At 40.5% G+C, this 27236-nt stretch overlaps 1 protein-coding gene across 1 annotated transcript in view; it reads right to left on the bottom strand.

Moving 5' to 3' along the window:
* The window catches only part of smpd3 (sphingomyelin phosphodiesterase 3), a 71810-nt gene that overhangs the window by 7495 nt on the left and 37079 nt on the right, over positions 1 to 27236 (bottom strand). The window contains exons 4-9 of the mRNA XM_007558508.2: positions 25215 to 26166; positions 9991 to 10066; positions 7552 to 7713; positions 6509 to 6598; positions 3004 to 3067; positions 2617 to 2785 (exon numbers count right to left, since the gene is read on the bottom strand). Coding sequence (XP_007558570.1) covers positions 2617 to 2785; positions 3004 to 3067; positions 6509 to 6598; positions 7552 to 7713; positions 9991 to 10066; positions 25215 to 26166 — 1513 coding nt within the window. The remainder of the gene's footprint in view (positions 1 to 2616; positions 2786 to 3003; positions 3068 to 6508; positions 6599 to 7551; positions 7714 to 9990; positions 10067 to 25214; positions 26167 to 27236) is intronic.

Below are 27236 nucleotides of genomic sequence, written 5' to 3' on the forward strand. Positions count from 1 at the left end.
AAAGTGTTACCTGATATTTTTATATAAATATACTTATAAAATAGGGAAATAAATCTGCTCTCAGGAATTTTTTATATGCTGTAGACTTTTCTTCTCGTTTAGACAGAAGTATTGGGGATTTTCTTTCAGTAAAATAAGATAAACAGCTATAAAGTGACTTATCATGGGACTAATGTATCAGATCCTTTTTTTTTATTGAGTCTAAACTTTTTTTCCCATTAGACGTTTCTCTGACAGCAGTGTTGAAGCATGCAACAATCTGCTCTGTCCTGGACTATGATGGGATTTATATTAACTTCCTTTTTCAAAGCATCAATTCTCTGGATGAAGTTTTATTGCAGGTCAGAGCGTCACATACCACAGTCTGCTGCATGCCTCTGTTGAATGGTTTACTTACAGACTGAATCTGCTACATTTTAATTTACAATGCTATTTTAGGCCTTCGTATCTTTACACCTTCTTTTATTAGAAAAGCTAAGGTGCTAAAGAGCTTAGAAGAAAAGGGTGTTTAAATATGCGCCCAGGACTGCTGCGAAAATGCCTGCAAATAAACGATATGGATCCTCAATGAGCTCTTCCTTCATCCTTCCTTTAACATCTGATTGTAAATATTTTGCATAATTTGCTTTTCATGAGGCTTCTTTGCTCTGATTGTAAAACCTGTTGAGTCTTGTTTTCCAGGAGACTCTTTGAAACGCAGATCTCAAATCAATATTAAATCAATTTCTACCATGTTTTTTAATCGTAATGCAGGGTTTTAGCCGTGTCTTCATCCTGGTGTGGATTTGGGCCCCATCTGGACTTCCCCTTGTTAATGATGCTGTTTGTGTTGTTTGGGGATCGAAATGGATCTTCCTTTACAGGACGTAAAGTCTATTAGGGTATTTGCTGCTTTTGCGGGTTTTTTTTTGTTTGTTTTTGTTTAGGATATTACCATAATCAAGAGCATGAGTGGTTTTTAGTGAAGTAGTTTCTATGGTTCTCATCTTGAAAAAAGGAGACCATGTCCCTGATGGGAGCCTAGCTCTACTGTGAGGTGAAGACAGACCTGATTGAAAAACGTCAAGTCCTCAGATCTGTGACCCATTTACATTCCAGACTTTGACTATCATCATAAGGTACTGACTGTAGACAAAATAAAAAGACACAAGGTCAGCAGTGCCATTGTTGTGTTAAGACCACAGGGCCGTCCCCAGGCTGTTACCACTACTTCACATGTCCTTCTCATATTTCTTTTGCTGGAAGTCCAGGGACGAGGTTAAACACATGTAAACAACCTCTACAGTCAATCAGACTCAACGGCCTCGTACGGTACTTTCCAACAACAATTACTTCCTCTATTCTTACTTACTGCAGCTGCTAATGATAACAGAAACTCCACAGGTAAAATTAGATTATTACAGATAAGGCCAAAGGTTTGACAGACATGCTCATAAAAATTGAAGCCAATACTCAAAAGTCTTGATGTGTAAGATTCCTGACTTATGTCTTAATTGCTTCTTTTTCTCATCAGGTTCTGGGAGGTTTTCTTAAACTTGGTTTAGTGACTTCTTCTGGCTGTGTGCTTCATTTACTACAACGGCAGAACGCCTTAGGAGCCGACGAGATTAGAATAGTGAAGACTCAGTTGTTTATATCTGTATGATTCCGGGTTGTGTTGCTTTGTTTTGTTGTTCGGGTCGCTGGGTTTAATCAAAGTCTTCCTGTGGGTTTGATAAGTGTGTCGTCCAGAGTGAACCACGAGCAGAAGCCTGAGAGCAAGTTTACTGTTCTTTGGAACAAATTGTAATAAACAGTGGTGTAAATATTCTCAATAAATTGATTAAAAGTAAAAAATAAAATAAAATAAAAGTAACTGCTGCCTGTTTCTGCTCTTTACATATTACATCTAAGGGTAGCTGTTGTGAATCAGTCATAATTGAAGCAGAAAAAAGACTCAATATTCAGATTTTGTCTTTTTGTTAAAATTTGTTTGAGTATAAAATCAATACGTTTTTGAAAATAAGTCTCATTGTTCTAGAAGGTTAAACTTTATCTTTTTCAGTTTGTAGAATCAAATTAGACTTTGCAACAAGTTGGGTGTTCATATCTTTTTTTGATCATTTCTTCAGATGCAGTTTTAGATTGCCAATGTTGCACTTTTAGATTCATGCGTTTACGTAAATCTCGATAATTTAATATTTAGCATGACATGAAATCAAAGTGGCTTTTAAAACAGTGCAAAGGAGACTTGTGTAGATAATTTCAGTCCGGTTAGGACCTTTAGTTTGACATATTCTGTATATTATCTGACAGAAAAGTCAAAATGTAAAAAAAAAAAAAATGCTTTCAATTCACTCTCAGCATTCAGTCTTGAGTTTATATCTGCCGCCAATCTTAGAAAATCTTATCAACCAAATGCATAGGGCAGGATATGAGCACAGTCTCTCAGAATATTAACAAAATAAGATTGAAAGGAAAGCTGGGAGCGCTGAGAGCAACACAGAAGGAGCTGCAGGCGTTTTCAGATATAAACTAATTATGATCTACAAGCGCATTCGCCACATTTCTCCACTCGGTTCAATTCAGATTCTTCAACACACAGGAATACATTTCATCATCTCTTTCATCATCTACCAGTTTCCAGTCCTGCTGAATGCCTTCGTCGCCGTAGAGGATGTAGTCGATTCGGCGTCCATTCCCCTTCAGTGGGATTTTCCGGCCCTTCTGACCGCTGGCAGGACACTGGTTCTTACTGGGAGGGAACACCAGATACTCCTTCCTCCCCTCTTCGTTCTCCATCACTCTGTAAGAACAACCAGAGTCACTCAACTGAGGCGGGCTCAACTGCAGGACTTAAAAGTCATACCAGATTAAGAGTTTGTGTGAGTGCAAAATAAACATAGCGTGGTTTAACACAAGCGACAACAATGGCTGCCGAAATGTTTAACGTAAAGTGACAAAAAAAAAAAAAAGAAAAAAAAAAAGTTTGAAGCAATAAGTTTAAACCCACGTGAGACTTACTTTTGTAAACTTTCGGGTGAACTGACGTCATCGTCATAAAGGCCACTGGGATCCAGCAGAGTGCCTGCAGAAGAAACCAATAAAATAAAAAGGGCTGCAGTGTAGACATGTATAGGTGGCAGTCTTACTAAAACCATGTTCAATCTTTTCAATGTGCATAAACATTTAAAATGTAATTGTGTTTTGCAGTTTTCTCCTGCAGTGTTCCTGTTGGTGACTGGTTGATTCATATACCTCGCAGGTTTTGGTTTGAAATAATATTTAAGCTTCACCAACATCTTTCTTTTGACTGACATGAATGTTACGGACCCAACTTGAGACACAACCTGAATTTGAGAAATGGTACGTTGAGGGAACTGAAGATCGGCACGACGGCAAAGAGGCCCTGGAACTCATCACCAAAAATAAACATAAAAATGCAACATGCAAAACACCAGACAGCAATTAAAATAATGGTTTAATGGTAATAAAGAATTTCCCATGCATTTCATTGATCAACCTATATCGATATATATTTAAACTGTATATATATTGTGGACCGCCAAGCAGACTTTCGTCCACTCCAGTTGCGTAACACTAAACCATCTCTGCATCCTCTTTATCGATCTGAGGCTTGCTTTGCAATGTGGCCCTCTCTGTGAAGTTCAGTGCTTTATCTCCAGAATAGCTTTCATAAAAGCAACAGCTTTTCAAGAGCGGATGCTGTTCAACGGGGTCGCTATCTGCCTTCGCAATCCTCAGACTGCAGTGTTCTCTCATGCAGCGGAGAGTGAGCGGAGAGACGAGCACTTAGAGACGTTTTTCACAATGAGGCTGAACAACGTGATGGAAGCGGCTCCATATGAAGAGAGAGTCCAGTCAATTTACAAGTGCTCGGAGCTCTTAAGGGAAGTGGATGTTTGATGTGCAGACAGCAGTTTTCGCAACTCTAAGAGGAGAATTTTTTACGATTACTGGAATAAAGAGGAATGAGATTTCATGCGGGAACTTTGTGCTTCACAGAGTGGAAGTTATTTACACCTCATTTGGGAAAGTGCTGCTACTCAGTCTTGGGAAATGGAGGGTTTTTGTACCATCGTGGTGAAAATATATGTACCGTATTTTCCGGACTATACGCCGCTACGTTTTTCATAAGCTTTGAACCATGCGGCTTATAGTCCGGTGCGGATTTTATGTGGAACCACCAGGGGGCTCTTTAGCAGGAAGTGAATCATTGGAAGTCAAAATTGGAAATAAAAGAAGAAAGCACCCACTAAAACGGAATTAGGTTTTAATAGAGAACTAAAATTTGAGAATGTTGTTGATCAGTTAAATAGCATTGAGGGGAAAAAGAAGATTTTTTTTTTTTTTTTTTAACAATACTGGGATCATGAGACTTTGAGGTATAGATATTAGGATCCAATCCAATAGATGGCAGTAGTGCAACAATAATGGATGCAAGCTTCCATTGAAATCTGAAGAAGAAGTAGTGTCGGCTTACTGTCTGAACAATTTCTGACAATTTGCAACCAGGCTTCTGCCAACTTATTTACATCTGTTGACTATCCCCTGCTGTCATAAGGAGTTCAATGTAAAGGTGAAGACTCAAAAAGAGGAGCACAGGGTTCAACGTCTCTGTATATCACATTATTCTAGAGTTAAATGTCACAGGTTAGCGTTAGCTTAGTCCAAACTGGGTCAACAGCAGGACAATGATACCAAACGCAAGAATCCAAATGTTCCAGTGGTCCAATTTAAAGTCCAGTACTTTTACAGTTTTGGTTTGCGAAACCTTAGGAAAGCTCAGAGACAGAAAAGTCTGGAATCCTCAAGAAATGAGGTTGAGTCGAGAGACGTACGGAAAACTGCTGAGCGTCACTGGGTCTGAAGGTGGATCTGAAGCACGGATATATTTAGTTTTTTCCATGACTGCAGAAGAGTTTCTCTCTTCTCGGTGGTCAACGTGACCTCAGTTTCTCTGAGCTAATGAATCCGGATATCATTCACACTCTGCGTCGCACCGGAACAGAGAAAACATGAGTTCTTTCACATAGTTTCCACCCACACTTCCTCATTTTCTGTTCTCGTTGGATTGTTTTCCTTCCCAAAGTACATAATGGGTCACAAAAAAAGACGGAACTTTAAACCAGGGAAATACAAATAAATACCGGATATTATTGTGAAAAATAGCGACATGTTAACTTCAAATATGTTTTTTTATAAAGTACTGACTCTTAGTGACTGTATTCTGAAACTACTAGGCCATATGTTCAGGATCTTATAAAATGAAGGTTATCCAAGCAAGACTGACGATGAGAATTTCTGGTGCAAAATTCAAAAATCATTTGATGAAATAGTGTCACATAAGCATACAATTAATATGTGTTACAATGTTTAATAGAAGCTGTGATCACAAGGATGACCCTGGGACGTTAAGACCATGAAATGAAAACTGCTGAACATCACCAGAGATGAAAAGACTGATGACTGAACAAGGAGCCCTGAGGAAAGATTTAAGCGTAGATGAGACAAATACTGAACTTTTTCTCCACAATTATATGCTCATGATCAAAAAATCTTACTGATAATGACTGCAGATAAACTTTTAGGTAAAAGAAAATGTCAAATTAGAAATTAATACGTGATAAAAAAAACACACCTTAAAATGGCTGACATGTTCAACTCAGTTATTTTGCAACTTCAGGTAATATTTTGTCCTCCAAATGTACTAGCTGGTATTTTTATCTTGTCATTAAATATTATTTTATGACGATAATTTACCTCGTATGATGAAAAAAAACTCCCTTGACTCATATTTACTCATTTATCTGGCATTTATTTGCTTCATATGAACTAGTCAGTGGTTCATTTGTTTCATTTGTTTTGTTCATTTCTCTGTTTTTTTTCACCAAAAACAGAGATGTTGGTGAAAGTTTTAATTCCTCCACCTTCAGTCAAGTTGTTTTTGAGAGCCGTCTCATGCTTGCTGGTGATAACAGGCTCTCACAGCAGCTGTCAGGTTCGACTCTTCTGTTGCTTCTTACTGCAACACAAATGTTTTTATATACGCCAAGTCTTCTTTGGATTATCTTTGTGAAACACGGTAATTGTCACCTTCATTGATTCCTCTTTTCTCTGCTCCCGCTGAGCTGCTACAGAGGAAACGCAGAGCCGCTATTTTTCCAGCTTGCTGCAAAAAAAAGATAAATAAGCTCTTCTCCAAACAAGCTCTTTCACTCTGTCCTGCCCACACTGTCCCCGAAATACCCCTGGCCTAAATAATGCTTCACATCCAGACCAAAAGCCTCCCGTCTTTGCGTCACTAATGCCCGTGCATCAGCCCTGCTGTGCTGGTGGTATTTTAATTCACATCCTGATTTAGCCCGAGGATGCAGATTGCAGTCCGCTCTGCTCCGAGCCCGTTTGCTGCAGCAACACCTGGGATTGTGGACGTGTCATAAGCTTCGGGTGACACTGAAATCGCCGTCGGCGTGAGGCGAACTCGAGCGGATGTGTTCGTTCTTACCCAGAGCCCACGGTTTGTCCTCCCCCGGCCCCAGGCGGCATGGGTCCTTGTACTGAGAAAAAAGTGTGTGCTGCTGCTCCAGTTTGTCTTCTGCAAAAGGACAGACGCACACAAACCGACCGTGGACGTTAAAATAATAGTCACGGCTTGAAATACACTGAAAACTTAATGCAAAAGTATCGATTTGAATAGGATTTATTTTGCGGATCTTTTTAGAAAAAGCTTTGCACCATCAATCAACACTAGATGGCAGCAAAGGGGAATTTTTTTTTTTTTTACTTTACATTTTACTTGGCACAGAAAAGAAATCTTCATCTTGAGTCTCTGTTACAGATATATGCTCTAATTTCAAAGAGTTTATGATAAGGTGCAATAAGAAATCCAGTTAGGTTTAAAACTATTTCTTGTTGAGTTTTAGTATTATTTGCCTGTTATTTGCTCCTAAACATAAATCCGACTCAACAAATACACTCCTGGCAGAAATCTTCAGACCGGGAAAAGAAGGCTGTAATTATTCAAATTTCATATAGTTGGATTATAACCAGGATTTAAAGAAGAATGAATAAGCTCTTCTCCAAATACGAAATGAATAAGAAATGGGAACAAGAGATCCAAATACATTAAAAATGCAATAAAGGGCAACTGCATTTAAGCTCAAACAGGTTGGATATGAGCCACCAGCACTGAATGGAAATGATTCACTTTAGTGTTGTACTACTAGAACAGTTAGCAGCAATTTTACTGCACCAAGGTTTTTACTTTTACTTGAGTACTATCATGATGATAGTACTCCATGATGAAGCTGAGCATTTCTACTCTTATTTGAGTAAAATGTCTGGCCACTCTACCCACTGTGTCAGTAACTTCATTAAATGAAATATAAACCTGTTTCAACCACAAACGCATCAGATCATGCTCGACTGCTCCTCCGTGTTGCAGTTCTGCTGACCTTTACTTTGAAGGCTAACGACATCAACATCTGCACACCTGGAAGACACCAGGGAGGTGCTGGCGGACGGGAAAGAGGATGCGGCTCTGATTACCTGAAGAGCAGTTATCAAAGTTGAGGTCTCCCAGGATGACATCGAAGGCCACCAGGTCCTCCAGCACCTTCTCTCCTTCGGGGGACTGGGAAGAGGATTGGCGAAACTCGGCCCCCCACTGGAGGAGGAGGTCCAGCTGCTCGCAGCGGACCGACGAATCGCCTGGATTGCAAACGAAAACCACCGGAGCGTGTTTGTCCACTCTGAGCTAAAAACAGGCTCATCCAAAGGCTATCATATCTGCTTTGGTTGTTTTTTTTTGTTTTTTTTTTTCATGTTATTACATAACGCAGGAGTTAGAGAGACTGTTGGCGTGTTTGTTAACACCGAGGTCTGCTGCATCTATCAACTGCTGCCGGTAAATCTGAGGAGGGAGGAGGCGAGCGGCAGAGGGGGAGGCAAAGGGTGAGAGCATCCGAGGGAACAGATGAACAGTGGAAGGTGTGAGAAACAAAGACGTGTCAAGATATTGGAGGGTGAGTAGGTGGCTTTGGCTTTGATTACTCTGGGCTGCAGCTCAGCTCCATGTGAAATGTTTGTGTTTTATCAAAATTTACAAGGGAAAAAAAAATGGAAGAAACTGAGGAATGTGGAGGTGTGTTTGTTGTAAATTTGTTTGTGAATGTGTTTGAACAGGAAGATTTAAGGGAAGGAAACATTTAAGCGAGAATTAGAACTTGTGCACTCATGAGTGGAAATGTATTGACTTTTTTCTTCATAAGGTTTTGAAAAGCTTTTGGTCAGTGTTGAATTGTCAACAAGCCCGGTGGGAATGGGGGCAAGAACAGCTTATATTGTTGATAATTTACAGCCGTGGCTGAGAAAAATCCTTCAGAGGGCCACAGACGAACAGCAGACCGTTCCTAAGTAGTAATAAAATAACCATGTAAAGCGGTCCATATCAAACTTTCTTAAGGTCTTTCAAAAATATTCCAGATATTTTGCTGCTTATTCAATCACTTTTAGTCCAGAACCCATCTTCAGGGAAACGTTCTGCATGTTGAGCTGCCAAACTAAAAAAAGCTCCAAAGCTCTGCGGATGAGCTGGCGTTGGGTTGACACAAAGTTATGCTAAAAGGTAAAAACGCCTCTGGATGTTATTTCATGGATCTGATGGGAAATAATACATTTTTATTTACGTGTCAGAAAATGTCAAAAGATTACTTTAAGCCCGAACGTCAATTTAAAGAAACAAAACACAAAAGAAAACAATCAAGAAGCAAAAAAACCCCCAAACAACAACAACAAAAAAAAACAATTTAATCCTACTTCTTTAGTTGTACGTACGACAGATAAGGATTTTAGTTCTGACAGTGTGACTCTAAAACAACGACGCTGCATTTCTTGTGTCCCGATTCAGATTTTTCTTCTGCATCACAAACACAGCTTTCAGAAACTGTTATAGTTGTTTGTTTTTAAATCCAGACACACCCTTTTTTTTTATTCAACATGGTGCACAACATTTGTTTTAGCTAAAATACAAAACAAATGCTACAAACGTTAGCCGCCTTTTATTCCAGTCAAACCAGTTGAGACACTTCATGGAAAAGGAAGAGTCTCTGAAATGATGGTTTTTCACTCAGTTGATTAAATCAGACTGAGTCCAGCATCCTGCATCCTAAATAAGAGACCTGATAACCTAAATTTGACTCCTGCCTTGATTTTCTCATATGGATCTCCAGATGGTTACATCAACACCTCACAACAGAGAAACAGGAGGATGTACAAATAGAAATTAAAATAAAGGTACCATGACAATGGTAACATGGTAAGTAAATGAAAGGAAAGACACTACCGTCTTGTTGACAAAAGGAGGTGGGAAACAGAAAAATGAGCAGAAACCCGGGGGGATTTTAGATGTTTCCACATGTGAGCCACGGTTTGTACATATCTGAGAAGCTCACAGGTTGCAGAAGAAAACACACCAGCTGCTGCCCACCTGAAAACCCCCAGACCTCCACTCAGGCCCTGAATTATTAACTCCAGCTCAGTTATAGATTCAGTCCGCCTGCATCTTTCGCTCGTCTCAGGAAAAAAAAATAAAAAATTCAGGTCTGTGGTCTCTCTTCTTTCTCCCTGACTCACATCGCAGCCCCCTTCACCTTAAGAGGGGGGTTTATCTTTGGTGCGTCTTTAGAAACAGCCCTGATTCTGCTATATTTGGGCCTGCAACAAGCGTAGGAGAAGCCCAGAATAGCAGGAGAGGAACGGGGGCGGAGGGGTTGTCTTTGGTAAAAAAATGAGCGTGGCATTGACCGGGAGGCTTTAAATAGGCCTGTGACGCCTTCAGCAGCGTGAGGCAGTCGCCATGGGAACAGCAGTCGGAGGGTTTTGACGCACTCGTTTAGCTAAATTTCTGAACGTGAAAGGCAGACATTGGTAACAGACATTCAGAGCAAACATTTGCACCGCAGAGTAACTGAGCGGCAGCTACTGTACCTTCTATGGCGTGGAGGTGCGTGCAGGTGAGGTATCCCACCACCCTCTGCTCCTGATGGGAGGTGCCCACGTGAACCTGCAGGGACGAGACGCCAACACAATGTCAATGAAACCGATGCAGGACCGGCGTTGTTTTCTACCTCAGCAATGTTGTAGTTCGTCTGTTGAATTAAGCCACACGGGCTTGTCTCACTTAATTTTCCTCTTTCCCGACACATTAACTAACAAAATGGTCACACAATGAAGAGATAATCTGAACTACTTGGTCATAATGTTATGCCTGGATGGTTTATACTTCTGCTCTCTCTCTGATTAAATGTCCCTGATCAAGTTGCACTTTGACCACTTTGCAATCAGCAAGTTTCTGTCTGGATATTTGACCTCTGCCCTCAGGAGAAATTACAGGCTAATGACATTGGTCGATTTCCTGGCACAGGCGAGGCTTTTAGGCAAAGGTCCAAACATTTTCAACGAGATTGGTACTTTGAGAAGAACATTCCAGAAGTTTAATGTTTGCCTAAATCAATCGAAATCAGTGCTGTGAAAGAAAAAAAACCCAAAAACTTTTGCACAAACGGCAATTAAAAATGCTAATGCTTTATCATTTCTTTTTACCTGCTCTGCAATAAATTAAATATGCAGTATCTTGCATTACAACATTTGTCTTGAACATTTTCCTTAATAAAATAAAAGGTATAGTTTCCTATTTGGGTCTAATTCTTTCTAAGATTATTCCCAGCTGCAAAACTGAGAACTTTATTTTTCAAAACTCCTGCTGTACTTAGCGACGTTTAATGAGTGGTTATGTTTAAGTCTGTTTTTGTTTCGAACAAAAACAATATAACAAAATCTTATTCTAAATAATTACAAACAGACCTGTTCTGCATCATCACATTTGTCCCATTCTTCAAAATTATCCCACCAGCTGCAAAGTAGCACTGAGACGCTAATGAATGGGAAGTTAGCTTGTGGATCCTGAATGGCACAACAGCAGAGCATTATGGAAGTTGTAGTATTAGAAACAAGACGTGTAGCAGATCTTTAATGGAGCTAAACGTCCAAACTCAAACTGTTTTGCCCAGAAGAAAGGAAGTTGGTTTAAAGGTCGAGCAATAATCCAGAAACCCTAAAGCTTCTGTCCAGAGCAGCATTCAGATGCTTTCCTCCTGATCCTGCTGCTGCAGCCTCTTTGCCTTTTCGGCTTGCAGGGAGGCGCTCTCAGTCAGCTGGTTCTCTGCGCTGATTGTGCTCTGATGGCTTGTCTAAACGCTGACTGCCGCAGCTGTGACATTAGCATGTTGCAGCGCAGTTGATTGATGTTGCATAAAAAGCAAAGCTGCAGTGAGCTCTGCTAGAAACCTGCTGCCTTCCCTGAATCCTGATGTTCCTGCTCCAGAATACAGATACAGATCTGGTTTAACTCAGTCACATGACAGAATTACAATTTGTGCACTCATGTTTTTTATTTGTTTGGTTGAAACACAAAGCTAAATACTCTATTTTATTATTATTATTACTTTCTTTAGATTTTTGTAATGAAGCAGATTAAACCTTGTATTCTCACGTCTGATCAGTTATCTGAATATGTCTTCCTGTTTATGTATATAAATGGTGGATATGTCATAATGCTACTGTATAAAAATGGTTAATAGGTTAAAAAAGAAAAAGTAGAAACCTTTTCTAAGAATATTCTGAAAAATCTGTAAATATCAGCTAAAGTTCTTTGCGTGCAAAAACAAATACTGCTGATCACCATTTGATCTGCTCCTTCCCAGGAAATAATGGTACTCCTGACATTCTGTGCAGGATTATAGATGATCTGAGGTGCTGCTGAGGGCATGAAACATTTTTTTAAATCAGCAGTAAGCAATGCAAGCAGAAAGGTTGCTACACTAAAAGTAAAACTGTTTTTTTTTTTCCAGAGAGGATTTCAGGAAGATAAGCAAAACAGGACGACTAGGGAAAAATAAAATCCAAAGCTTTTCAAGAGTCATTTGCAACAATAGGCAGCTTCACTGAAGTCAGTTCATCTCACAAAAAAATAAAAGAAAAAAACAAAAACAAAAAACAAGCCAGTTCAGTCAGAGAGAACAAAGGACGCAACTGAGGAGATCATTATTTTTAACACATCCACATCGCTCTTCATACATTTTTCACCACTTCTTCCCGACCTCAATTTCTCCACTCCGCAAGCAGCAGACGTGGAGAGCAACGTCACAACAACAAGACATCACTCTGGATTTAATCAGACACCTTCAACAGCAGCGCTAAGAGTCCTGAAGGAGCGCGAGCGAAGGCAGCGACTCGCAGCTCTGAAGTGTCGGTGGGTGGAAGCAGACTCACGGTGATGAGGAGGAATAAAGGGCTGCAGAGGAGAAAAGGGAAGCTGTGATTGTGGGGTTTGAAGTGCAAAAGGCGTCCGCGTGAAGCAGGTCTGTTTCAAGAGAGATCAAAACAGATCGCTGCTCGGGTTCACATATCAGACGCCGAGCTAAAGACAGGAGCATCTATCCAGGTAAGCTGAACGCAGAATAACAGCAGAGCAAAAAACAAAATCACGGAGGGCTGCTTGAAAAGCCGAACAACCTACGTTAAGTTCAACAAAAGCTTGTAAAAAAAATCTGCAACAGTCTGGCAATAGTTGAATTTGACTAAGTCAGAAAATGCTATTTTAAATCTACAGATGCTGCATGTAGCTTTAATTTATTCATTTAGTAGAATACCAGTTGACCTACAATAGTGTAAAATAAACAGGAAACCCTAAAACAGCCAGATTGTTTTTCAGACATATATATGTATATATAAATCAATATATAAAGATTGATTTTAACAACAATGAAAAAGCCAAATGATAAAAATGAGACAATTAAAACTGAGAAGATATTTACATACTCTGTAAATTGCAATAAAGCAATCCCTTTTTCCAGTGAGGAATAATTAGGAAACCTCCGCATTTCGTTTAAAAATCCCATCAGCAGTGCATTATGAGAATGTCACTACATCTTCAGGGAGGTTTGCCTGATCAGATCTGTAGTTTGGTGCTCCTGACTGTTGAAGTGAGAGCGAACACCGAGGTGAGTCCAAAGGTTTAACTGAGGCCTTCGGAAAGAAAATGGTCACCAGAGGGAGACAGGCGCCCTCTAGTGGTCACAAACAAAATACTGTCTTTCTTTCAGAGCTTAATATCTTTAAAATAATGACGCAACATTAAGATTTATGCAGCGCAAACCAGCACAGACAGAGCTTAAAGCTTTGAGTCAGTCCATTTTGGTTTGTTCTGCAGTTTCTCAGCTTTTCCAGACATTTTGTTCTTGCTTTGACAAGTAACAACGTAACGACAATTTAAGGCTGTAAGAAATGGACTCCAACAATTGACATCGAACAACAACAAGTTTCTCTAACCTTTCATAATTCATTGCTCTTAGTTCTCTTAAATTTGGATCACAGTTACAGTGAATGTAAATATTGTGCACAAATAAAAGGAATTGTATTTTAGATTGCGGCACTACCATTAATATTTTTTTTTCCCACTACTCCAACAAAAGTGAAAATATGATTATCTGAAAAATAATTTGAATAAAGAACTAAAATTAACATTTTAGATTGTTTTTACAGCCTGACTGAAAGTGAGATTTATGTCATCAATGACCACATGTTGCCCATCGTCGCGCCAACCAACCAGCTCTTTCATAGGTCCTCTCTTAATCGAAGCCTTCAGTACAGCGACAGAAAAATAAAGAAAATGATAAATTGAAAAGGAAAGTTTTGACAGGTCTACATGTGACAGGTTTAGCAGAGATTTTCGACAGCCGAGGACTTGTTGGAGCATTTTTCCTGTCAGCTCTGGAAACATTTTGTCATTTGTGTGGAGCTGTGACAAATCAACAGGTACCACGTTGGTACCGAAGCAAAGGTTTATCCACAAGTGGATATATTTAGTGTTTAACCCCATATTCAGTCATTTTATTTATTCACATGATTATTGTACATACAGTAAATAATAGTTCAAATGTTATTACAAATTATTCAGGTTTGACATTTTGCTACGTGGTTGAAGAATTTTGTCTGAACCAGTAGTATCTTCTAGCAGTGACAGTCTGCGGGACCCGGCACAGCGGTGTTGGTAAAGCCTGCATACGAATAAACCATTATTACAGTCGCAAAATTAAGCAAAAACAGGGGGAAAATAATTAACAGCGTTTTAGATTTTCTCACAAATTTGTCCAATGAGAGTACGAGCAAATACTAAAGCCTGATTCGAAAAAAAAAAGCAAAAACACAATCAATCTCTAAGCTCTTTTTCACACAACTTGAAACAACCAAGAAAAAAAAAAAAGAAACACTCGTAAACGTACAACGTGAGAATGAAGCATCTCAGTTTAGACCAAACAAAACTTATGCTTCATCAACACAACTATTCTCTGATCCACCGTCTCTCAGATTTAAAAACAGGCTTCTTTTCTAATGTCTCGTTGACAAAAAAAAAAAAAAAAAGGCATTCTGAATGCGCAAATGCGTCCTACATAACAAGTCAAGAAAACAGGGTTTTCTGTTCTTTGAATTAGCCACAGTGTTGAGGCAGCCTGCAGAAGAGTGGACATCTATTCAGACAAATTGAAGAGAACTGCCAACAACAGGCGATATGTTTTGGCTTGATGTCTGCGAAGAGGCTTTCACAGAAAAACCCTCAGAGCCACAGGAAAGCATTAGCTTAATTAATCTTACTGTAATACCAAACACAAGCCAACTTTTCAGGTTGGAAACACTAAATAAACCCCACAGCCCCAGATTTCCCACTCAACATTTAAGTCTCTAATTCAATTACTCCTCATATAACGAGTGTTTAGGGAATGTGGGTGGCATAATGCAGTACACTCTGTGTTGCCAACAGTATTCACTCATCCATCCATATCATTGAATTCAGACATTCACTCCCCTCATTTCCATTTCCACAAAATCCAGCAGCCTTATGGAAGAACGGGTCACTCAACGGGACGTAGATGAATTTCAGCATGATAGGATGCCACCCGTGCATCAAGTCCAGCCATCAAACATCCTTGTTAACCAATCAATTCTTATTGGTATGATGAAGTATAAGCGATTGCCAATGAAGAGTCACGAAACATTTCTTTGGTTTCGTGGAAGTTGCATTTCAAACGGTGCAACTTCCACTGTTTGAAGTCGCACTTTTAATCTGACGAGGCTTAACCTGTGGCTTCAGCAGCTGCATGCTCAAGAGGGATTATTTATACAATTATTTTATTATTTATATGCAGTACAGATGACACATAAGGGAGAAAGGGGCCAGGCTATGCAAATCTAAAGCAACGCTGGAAAGCCCTGCAGGCCTTTCACCTGTAACGTTGTGCTTTGGTTATAATAAACAACTAAAGAAGAAACGTTGCCTTCGGAGAAAGACGAACCAAACTCCTGGGAGCAGATCAGGTATGGTTTCAGGTTTCAGGAACAATGAGAAAAGTGAAAGAGATCCCTTTCTTTTTCCTCCCTCTCCATTCTCAGTCTACGACGGAAAATTACCACTTAGAAAAGTTCATGTTCACACATCCGTTTGTTTACACGCAAAGCTGGATGTAGCTCAAAGATTCAGTTAATCCAGGAACGAGGCTGGTTGGTATCTTGTTGTTTTTTGACATCATTTAAAAACTGGGTTTGTGTGTCATGAATAAAAACTGAACTGTGCTTTAAATTTAGCCGGCAATATAAACGAGTGCCACGGCTAGGCGGCGTCGTAAAATCACTGCCGTTTCCCTCAGAGTAATATTTTATTTTTCAAATTTTGCTTTCACATTTTTAAGACTGAATTTTTTTTTTTTTTTTAACACCACACACGAAAAACGCCCACATCTCCCCTCGTCTAGAGGTGCACAAAAACACAAGAAAAAAGAAAAAAAAAAAAAAACTATAAACTGGTTCAAATTCATTTAATTCACTCCAAATTAAATTGTAATCAAAATTTAATAAAATACGAGATTCTTTTGGTGCATCTCTCCAACTACATCTCCCATTCCTACCTGTTCAGTCGCTCCTTTTCTCCTCCAGTGCTGTTCCCTCCATCCACATGCCACACTGTGTATTAATATTTCAGGGGCTTATTCATGCCTCAATAGGTGTGTGTGCACCCTGAAACTGACAAGAGGCCTGCGGGGACGTTTCAGTGTGTGTATATGCGCGCATTCGTGCTTTTAGGGAATGTTGGACAGTAAATATGTGTACAATCCAAGACATAAGGTTGTGTTGACATGGTGCCGAGGCTTTTTAAAGCTCAGAGCTGAGACGGAAAGCCTCATCAGCAAAAAAAAAAAATCAGTTCCTTTTTTCTCCTCTTCTGCTCAGCGTGAGCCAAAAGAACAAGTATAATTAACTGGGTTTCTCATAAAATAATAATAATTAAAAAAAAGAAGAAGAAGAAAAAAAAAAAATGAGTCGAGAATGTGGGATGCTGAAAGTTCCCAAGACTTCCTCTCATTACGGAGCATTGAGACGGAGCCGAGCGGAGAAGAGACGAGCCGCGAGAGGAGATTTCACACTCGACGCCAACCGAACCGGGCAAGTCTGAATACAAGAGCTCTGAGCCCGCTGTAAATAATTACTTTAACTTTTATGGTCACATTGGGGATGAACAGAGATTTCACCTCACACACTACTTGCATGCATTTGATTACTTCACTTGAAAATTAAACAGCCAATTTGTTGCCACGAACAACAGGAAGCAGAGCAAAGCTGGGAAAAAGAATATTTTGAACTCTAGCGTTATCCACATTGTTAACAAAAGATGCCTGCATTAAATATAGTAAATAGTTAACTGCGAACTTTCACGTACATATAACCCTGACCTAAATACATGGTCGGATGGCTTTTTTGGAATTTGTTACTTAAAGTAAACAGCATACCGTAAGACTTCAACATCAAATAAAGTACAGAGTACATTAGCAATTAAAACAACAATTAATGAATTAATAATCAACAAATTCAGAAATTACAATGTCAGAATTGTGATCACATTGCCAGCAGTTTGGGTCTTTTTGCTGGGTTTTCAGCAAAAAAACATTTGGGAATAAATCTCAATAATAAAAATAATTGACAGAAAGTGAAACTTTCAGATCCTGATCTTTGTGCACTGCAAAGAAAATGGCTGACAGCTCTAGTGGGGGTGGTCAGTGGCCCCCTCAGTCACCAAATACTCCTGACACAAACAGCAAGAAAGTGTCTCAGACTCGGCTTCACTGTGTCTTGTGAAAGTCAAAGTCAAAACCTTGTGTGACCGAAGAGAAGTCGGGAAACCCATAAAACAAATTGAATAAGACCAGGCAGAAATAAAAGCTCCATGTCAGTGGATACATGATCCACTCAAATCTTAATTTAATGAAGACAGACCAAAGAAACATTTAAACCCTGACTGAACTGCAGTTTCTGACTCTTACATGAAAACATGAACCCTCTTTGCTTAAATGTTGAAATTTGGCAGATTTTTTTTTTCCACAATAAAATATGCAAATGAGAGAAACAAAAAAAAAAAGCACTTTCAAGTCTCAAAGCAGTGACCTCCAAACCCCCAGATGCCACCACAAAAACTTGCTGCAAGGCGCTGCTCTAATTGGCTTCAACGAGAGTGTTGCTCAAATGATGCAGATCAGAATGACTGGAGTTAAAAAGGCAAAAAGCTTTTGCAGGAAAAAGGGATTAAATGCTCGAGTTGCTCTAAGAAATGTTCTTTTTGGTTGGTGAACTACGTCCAAACCAACTCTCATGGATTCCATTTTTGTCTTGCCTTCAAGGTCGACACGGTTTTAGTTCTGAATAGCTGATGAAAAAAGAAAATAATTAAAACCTGTTCTACTGTTAAAAGGACTGTGTAGACATCAAGCTCAGTCAGATGACGGTATTATCAAGGTTTCAGACAGAAAAGATTCAGAATCTCTCCTGCAGAAAAATCTTTTTTCCGTCAGACTGACCAACTTTGGTTACAAATTGAAATCCTTCAGGTCACTAAATCTCTGAGGTAAGGTTTTTTCCTACAGTTTTTCGCCATCTGTCGTCTATGTTCAGATCCAATTTGTAGTAGTGCATCTAAAACTGTGTATTTACTCACAAGCACATGTGCGACTCCTCAACCATGCACTTAATAGCTTCAAATAATTATAAGAGGGGATAAATGTTGAGACTGGAAAAGCTTTAATTATGGGGTCCAGCTTTGGTGCTCTCTTCCTCTCCATGCTGTGTTTCTCTTTGGGGAAACATTTTTAATTAATATTCTCTCTCTTCCTGTCTTTCTCCCCCCGTCTCTCTCCCGTGTCACAATTCAGATTTATGTTGCTGACCTGCCGCTGCTCTCCAGGTAAACACATCCACGGGGAAATCATCAGAACGCGTGCGCCCCTCGAGTTACATTTCCAACCCACCAGCATCAAACTCCGAACCATAAATTGTTCCTAATTGGAGCGAACTCATCAGGCAGAAATTGCCAGCGATGATCTGGGTTGAGCTTTGACTTGATGTACTCATTTCCTAGATAAATGTCACCAACCCGACTGCCAGATTGAAACGCAGAGCCACAACAATTGCTCAGAGGTCGTTTTAGAAATTCAACCTGCCCGAACCTTGGTTTGTGGAAAGGTCAAGAGAGAGTTCTGCAACTCCAGTCCCCCTAAGCTACCTTTCTCCAAGACAGCTGAGTCAAATTAAGGGCTTGTTGCCAGTTGAATGACTGCTGATGACGAGGGAGTTCAATGATTTGATCCTAGCGTGTTTGAGCAGGAACGCGTCTAAATGTTGCAGGACATTAGCTTTTGAGGAGAAGGAGACCTCCGGGTTAAGAGTGGTTGCATCTTCACTGAATATCTTCTGCTCACTGATTCTCTCTCTTTCTCCTCACAGCTGCACCCTTTTTCCAATCAGCCACCTGTCCTCTCCAGTAATAGATCCCTCCTCATTTTCGTTCACTTCCTGCTGCAGTTTACTGTCGTCTCTGTTCCATGCTGCCCCATGTCATGCATTACTCTGACATGGCGCACGTCTCACTTATTTTCCTCGTTGTAACTTCTCGACTACCCTCCAGTGGCTATCTGTGCTTGGTTCCTTTAACTAAAACCTTCCAAACCTCTGTGGAGCACGACACAGCCTGCGAATGCGGTCTAACGTCTGCGCCGCTTCCTGAAAAATCAAAGTGATTTCCCCATTTGTGCCACAACGTCAGACCCAACTGGTCACCGCTGCTCCCCGACGCACTCAGCCGAGACTCAGCTGGCAGCAGCGTGAAAGAGACCTGACCATATTAGACATTAAATATTAAGGCGATCAAGGCAAACGGCTCGGTTTATAAAGGAGAACAATTCTCCCGGTTGTAAAGTTGAGTGAAAGCTTTGGAAAGCCTTTTAAGCTCTAACAGTCCTTCCTAAATGAATTATCAATAAGTGATAAAGATGTTTTTTTTTTATGTGAAGATCCCTGCTGACCAGTCACACTCAGGTTGTTAAACCTGATGTTTTTCTGTTTGTTGTTTATTTTTTTGCCATGGATGAGTTGCCACCGACTCCTCCACGTCACACCCAGGACCCAAATATGATGTCTTTATGATACTGGACCCATATGACCTCACCAGTTCTGGAAATACTCAAAAAACATGAGGGACTTACAATCTAATACTCATAACAGGTCGTGCTCTATGTTCTTGGCTCACCTTAAGGGACTTTTCCAAAACCCCTGCAAAGACCATCCACATCCTAGACGATTTTTAATGCCTTAGTCCAGTTTAAAGGTGATTTTGTCATTTATATAATGAAAATGAAGCAGGAAGGAAGCAAGTCAAAGAATAACCACAATCCATGCAGTTTCAGGTTTAAATTTAGTGAATGTTATTCTAATTTTATAAGCATAGTGTTCACTTAACCAGTGGGTGTATATAATTAATAAGTCGTTTAATTACAATATCATTCAAACAGGCTATGTTCAATAAATTTTCTACGTGATCAGAACTGAAAAAAAAAAAAAAGAAGAGAAATGAATTGTAAATCACGTGTAGAAATGACACTGATGCGCCACAGCAAACACGGCAAAGCATCAAAGGACAAAAACAAACAAAGGAACAACACTAATGCGTTTCATATGAGAGAACAATCAAGTCATCTGGCGAGTACAAAGACAAACACAGTGTGAACATCAGGTGCCTCAAATGAACTGCATCTAATGAGATGCGTCCCAGCTGGCGGTGAAGTGAGCTGGGGGATCGGCGCGGGAACGAGGGCTTCACCTTGGAAAGTTGCCAAGATGTCTGAAGGATGAAGAATAAAGAGCAGACACATGAAAGCCTGCAGCTGGCCGAGAAACGGGCGGCGGATGAGCGAAGTAATATAAAACCGGAGCTGATCGATGCAGCAGAGATAACATGCAATCAGGACACTGAAGCTGAGAAGTTCTTGCACTAACGATGACTAAGAGGGTTGCATCTAAAAGGACTTTCAGTGCAGCCTGAACAAATAAAAAAGATACAGAGGACTTTTTCTTTTTAAAGAATTTAATTTCAGGAGCTGTCAAGCAGTAAAGCATGAACACAAAGAAAAGAACAAGTAAATTATGTTTTGCTTTCAAATAACGGTATTAATTTAAAACTAGTGTCCGCTGAGACAACATTTCATTTGGTAGACTGAAGCAAGAATATGGTCAGAAATATTTCAAATAAACTTTAATACTTAGACTGGACTGGACGTTTGATGATTTTGTTTTTGTAAGTTAAAGATTTTGAACGTGAGCCGGCTTTACACAAAACACCAAGTAACCGCATGAAAATGCATAAAAGTGAATCCTAAAGTTTTCCTGACAAAGAGACAGATTTGCACAGGGGGAAACCTGAAAGCCATGTCCGGAATAAAGCTGTGGATCTGGTTGCAGATTAAAGACGAATTTAGAGGTTTAATATGTCAGTCCTCATGAGGCCGGTTTTGATTTTAGGTTATAGTTGCATCTGTTCACGGTAGCCATATTTACATCCTCTCTCACTTGAGTGATCAAAAGAATCAGTGAAGCTCACGTTTGGAGCATTGTCCTCACCTCCTCCTGCATTTGATTCTGGAAGTGCAGCAGGAAATTCAGTTTGACACTTACTAACGGTGTGGCTGCCCCTCAGCTCTCTACTGTAGGATTATTGTGAATAGCGACATGTGTTGCCTTCATTTAATGTTACTTTCCTTTTCTGCTTGTACATGCAGAGGCACAATTTACTTATATATTGTTTTGAACTTTCTACACATTTAGTCAAAAAGCGGTGTGGGTTTAGTTATGAGTGCAAAAGTTGATGCCTCTACTTACGCAGCAAGAACAGAGATGTTTTCTCTTCACCAGCAGCATTGAGCCTTTTTATCAATAATTTCTTCTTTTGCAATAATAATGTTTGAGAAAATTTGTTTTATTGAAAATAAGAATTTCAATAAGATTTGACTGTAATAAAAATCAAAGAAAGAATCCTTTAGGTAGCCATTTCACTCTGATGGATGCTTTGTGAACAGGACATATTAATGTGCAAAACACTAAGTTTAACACTGATAAAAATCCCAGCTTAGCAGAGAAACAATACTTTGAGCGATTGTCGTTAATTTGCCTAAAGTTGCAAATTGTTCCTAAATACCATCAGAGTTGGAAACACGTAGAAGAAACCACCATCGCTTCCCACCAACAATCCTTTTATTTCAAGTGAAGCGCTTATGTGTGTTTACAGTTTTAGAGAGATGTGCCCACGTTGTAGCCAGAAACACAGCTAAATTAGCGAGAAGTATTTTGTTAAACAGAGCTCTTTCTTCCTCAGCAGCTTGCTCTGAGACAACCACCAGCCAGCTGGCGCCCAGCCGACTTGTCAACGAGACCTGGAGTGACCTTACATGCACGGAGGTGGTGAAACAAGAAAGCGAAGGCAGCTTGGAAAGCCGCCGCCGCCGCCGCAGTCAGCAGGGAAACAGGATGAGGCTGTCAGCGTGCAAGCTGTGATGGAGTGTGGCTTCACAAGATCCGGGGCATGTAAGGCGTGCTCATACAGGTATTCACCACCCACATCTGGTCACATAATGCCAACCCAGCCCCAGCGGGGTCTGGAACTGATCCAGCTTCGCGTTCTGTCAGAGTCGCAGCATGCGACTGATTAGTGAACCCGCACACTGTCAAAACGTGGCACTTTCACTCAATAAATGGCACACATGCGGCACCTAGCCTTAGCTTCTGCAGAGATCCAGCACACTGAAAAGCTTTTAACTCTGCGCCGCTCTGCTTTCATCCAGCTGCCATGAGTTTGGTTATTATATAAAGTAACATCGGCAGCTGGTAAATGGAAACAGAAAACAACAAATATGTCCAGTTTAGAAATCCCATTGTTGTGCATGGAGCCTGCAGTGCATTAGCAGGCATAGCATAAACCCATTGTGCCTGATGGGCTGGCTTTTATGCATTAGAACTGCTAAGCAGCACATGGCAAAATATACACATGTTCAATGTAGAGATGAGCTAAATGATGCTATAACTCATTACGTAGCATACAACCTTCTGCACATTGTTTGCATGTCTGATAAAGATGCATAAAAAGTATTATAATTAATTATTATCTTTTTCAGCAGTAGCATAACATCAGACCAAAACAGTCTAAAAACTCAAACATCCAGTATGAACAAAAACCTCAGAGTAAGAAAAACAAAACAAACAAAAAAAAAAAAAACAATATTTGTAAAAACTACTGGTGCAGCAACAATCCAAACAATTCCTGAAATAAATGTAACCAAAGCGTTTCTGCTAAGGATGGATCGGCTCCAATTTCCTCAATTTCGTGTGATCTGCGATCAGTGGATACTTCCATGTGAACTTCATCGTTCTTCTGTTTTTTGTCAACGTCCAGAGAGGTCTGAAAGTCAGCCGTTGTCCCTTTCTTATGCTGTGAGAGAGGGTTGATTGATAAACTCTGTTGTGCAAGTTTTGTTTGTTTGTTTTGTTTGTTTTTAAAATATAAAAAAATGAAGACTGAAGGAACTCGTTTTTAATTTAGCTTTTTAACAGTCTGAACAGCAACGCTCTAAGCTTTTCGATTTCATTGGAGAGCACTTCCTCATGTGCAGCTAAGACAAGTTTCATGGGCATTGGTCAGTGTTTTTCAGTAAAATAAGATTACAACATTGAACATCGGTCCATTTCTGTTAGCCACTCCTCAGACGAATGTGCCATGAGAAAGCTGCAAATCCTTGACATTTTAGTATTAAGTCCTTTATTAAAGTGCGAAATGCGGCAGAGAAAATCCCAAATGTGCAATGCGCACTAATTTATCGGCAAACGTGAAACCCGAAGACCTTGTGAAAATAATGACATGTTTATTTTCGCTTTCACACTGTCGAGAGTCATGCATTAGTAAGGAGGATTCGCTTGATACAATGACAGATGTGCTCTGTGTGTGAATGGATGTGGGCGTTAAAAGTGTATTTTTACACGTCTGCCAAATGCTTCAAAAGAGTGACGGCTTTCAAGCACCAAAATGTTGTCCAACCGCCGCAGCGAACATGCATTCAAATTGTACGTTGAATGAATCTAATAACATCATCATAAAAGGCGTTTCAAACCATAAAGATAAGAAGGAAAGAAAGAGAACGTGGGTTTGAAATGTGCCACTGCACAAGAGTCCTTTGCAACAATGGGGACAATACAGTCAGCCAGCAGGTCATTCCAGCCTCTTCACTTCTCTCTTATGCACTCTTTCACAAATATCACAGATTTAATTACCAGACTAACAAAGTCATGGAAATGGAAAGCATAGTTAAAATAGCAACATAGAGGGATCAGGGTAACAGATTTCCACAGCAGCAGAACCAGAAAATTAGGGTCACTGAGACATTCATATTCAAATTTAGCTCAGTTTTCCTCCAAAAAAAAGAGGAAACGTTCACAGCTAAATCTGTACAGGGAGTTAAAAGACCAACTGCGACTTAAAATGACTCCAGGAAAAGGTAATGAGCGACTCACAGCTGTGTCAAAGCTTCTTTAACAGGAGCACACTCTAAATGTAGACATGCTGTTACCGTTCTGCCTCAATCTCAACTTCTGTCTCTGCTGCAAGTCAAACCGATTCTGAAATTAATTAGAAGCATTGGGGGAAAATTATGAAAAGAATGGCTGCGGAAGGCCAGCTCTGTGCTAAAATGTCCTCTCGACCCAAAGCAACTAATGACACGATTTGATTGAATTACACTTTGCTGTTGTTGCGCCAGAGCTTTCCCATTTTAGGACAATAATGGGATTTCTATGCTATTCTATTCTATTCGAGAAATGCGCCAACATTCAGAAAAAAAAAAAAATACATATTTTGCCTTATATAATGTAAAATTCTTCCAAATCTTCAGGGAACTTTTGTGCTCTCACACAGAACAAAAATAAACTTATTTTGGAATAAGTAATATGTTACGGCCCCCAGTTTGTGTCTTTGTTCCTCGCCGAGTTCGGAGAGAGACCTTCTGCCTGAGCTGCTGGTTGGCTTGATTTCTGCCTGCTGCTTAAAAGCTGCCACACATGCAGCACAGGCTCCCTTTGCTCCCTCCCCAGATCCCTGTTTGGTTTGGCTTGTGTCTTATGGTTTGTCAGCACTGTTTTGGCTTTTACTTATTTGATTTTCCATGAGTTTTTGATGAACCCAAATTTGGTTTTTCATATTAAATATTCTTTTTCAGGTTTTATTTCTGTGGTATAGTTTATGTGACTCCACCCAACAAGCCTGGACGTAACGGTAAGTAAAATAGCGAATACTGATAAAAAAAAAAATCTTAATAGACAGGAACAATCAAGTTGACCTTTTTAATCCTAAGGGTCTGAAAACAGAGTTGTTAAATATGAAATCATATGTTTACATACATGGTATGGTCCTCTGAGGCAGCCAATTAGGTTTCACCTTTTTCTGTTTAAAATTGGGCTTCTGTCTCTTTAAGAAGCTCCTGCTCTTCTCAGCACTCTGCCTTCAGGAAGTCACCACTATTTCACATCTCTATTGAGCATTTAGCAACATTTTTACCAGCAAGCTACTTCTTGGAAATAAGGATTTTGATATTTGGAAACCTTTTCTATAACCTGATGAAACTACAACTGCTTGGTGGAAGAAAAAAGAAAGAAAAACTAAAAGAAAAGAAATTTAAATTTGTACTCCCGGAAGGTTAACTTCATGAAGAGTTGGAAGAGGAAATGGGGAAACCACTGACCTTAGCAAACAGCGCCCCCTTGGCTGCCAGCGCGTCCTCTCCTCTCCCGTTGGGGTAGCACTCATACCGAGCATCCAGGATAGGGTAGCGACTGGCTAGCAACAGGCCACTGTTCAAAAACTTAAACCTGGAGCAGCAGCCTTTCCAGCCGTAGCGACCGACGTCGCTCAGCACATAGGGAAAGTAGCGATGAAGCTGACGTCGAAGTCTCGTTGTTGCTCCGTGGTCAAAAACTTCCTGTAGAGCTAGAAAATCCAAGTTGGCAGGGAAAAAGGCAGAGATCTCATGGTCGAACGTTTCATCTCCATGGCGGCGTTTCCTTCCAGGTCTCTTGAAGATGGACGTGCGTGGTACGTGAGAGAGGGTGTTGTTGGAGGATATCCCTACTGCTGTGTCGCCTCCATGGTAACGAGTGAGGGATTCGCGAGAGGCAGTCATGCTGCCTGTGTCTCCTCCTGCCAGATCTCGATGGTTTCCAGTCTCAGCCTCCTCCTCCTGGGGGTCCGGTTCTGGGGCACTGATGCTGATCTGAACCCCTGAGGTGTGAAGCGGACACTCTGTGGAGGGCTTTTTCTGTGCTACCTCCCCGTGCATGGGGCAGTCATGATGGCCAGAGTCATTCTGACCTTCTGTTGAATGCATTGGGCAGTCAGTGGCATCGCTCGAGGGGTGGATGGGACAGTCTGAGCTGTTGGTAGTTCCAGCCAGGTGGAGGGGGCAATCTGCTGTGTTGTCTGATCCATCATGGTGAACGGGGCAATTGGTAAAACTCTGGTCTTCCGAAGGTGGGTGAACAGGGCAGTCGGTGGTGTCCGAGGGGTGAACAGGGCACTCTGTGACAGGCTCTATTTCAGTTTCAGCTGGGCCATTGGTGGTGTGGACTTGCTCTGGACGCTGGTCCAGAGAGGACGTGCGGCGGAAACCAGTGGCAAGACTGCTGAAGGATGCTGCACTGAATAACAGAATGAAAAGAGAGACGTATTTAAAGGCATGGTCACTACACCCAGCTCAGAAAACTAACCCCCAAGACAACTTTCTTTCCTGATAAAGTGTCTAAAGGTCATTTAAGGTTCTTTCTTTATGCAAATTTTGATATTTTTGTACAATTGGTTTAGTTCGGCATTATTTTGCCTAAAACCGTCTCACTGCTCACCTCCGTTGGTTCGAACGGTTCTTAGACAGTTGAATTTTCCTATTGGCTGCAGCCGTACGGCTTGGTGCAACTTTGTTACAGCCCTGCATTCGGGAATAAAAGCACTGCTGGAGAGGCTAATGGCCGCTCTCACTACTTGCTCAAGTCATTCAGGCTGCAGCAGAGTGCTGTCGCCATAAAAGTCTCCAAAAACACAGAAAAAGAGTTGCTAGACTTATCAGTAGTAGGTGTTTTGAACATAAAGTCACTGGAGGAGTCTGAAAAATCTGTATATGTTGACAACAGTGCTTCTTTCGCCTTGATCTCACCCCGCCTTTATTTAGTTACACTTTAAATCCATCCATCCATTTTCTTTACACCCTTGTCCCTCAGTGGGGTCGGGAGGGTTGCTGGTGCCTATATCTCCAGCTATCGTTCCAGGCGAGAGGTGGGGTACACCCTGGACAGGTCGCCAGTCTGTTGCAGGGCAACACAGAGACAAACAACCATGCACACACACACTCACATCTAGAGGCAATTTGGAGAGGCCAATTAATCTGACATGTTTTTGGACTGTGGGAGGAAACCGGAGTACCTGGAGAAAACCCATGCATGCACAGGGAGAACATGCAAACTCCATGCAGAAAGACCAGGGCTTGAACCCAGAACCTTCTTGCTACAAGGCAACAGCTCTACCAACTGCGCCACTGTGCAGCCCCTACACTTTAAATGTTTTTTCAAAATAAAATAAAAAATTAAAATAAAATAAAATCCATCCATCCATTCAAAAAAAAATATTTTGCTGATTTGAGAAAAGTATGAATTTTTAACCTTTATATGGACAAGAACTCTTTCAATGTATAACAATAGTCTCTGCAATGCACAAAACC

The sequence above is a fragment of the Poecilia formosa genome, unplaced genomic scaffold (genome assembly GCF_000485575.1).
Source record: "Poecilia formosa unplaced genomic scaffold, Poecilia_formosa-5.1.2 Scaffold97, whole genome shotgun sequence".
In the NCBI taxonomy this organism is placed as follows: Eukaryota; Metazoa; Chordata; class Actinopteri; order Cyprinodontiformes; family Poeciliidae; genus Poecilia; species Poecilia formosa.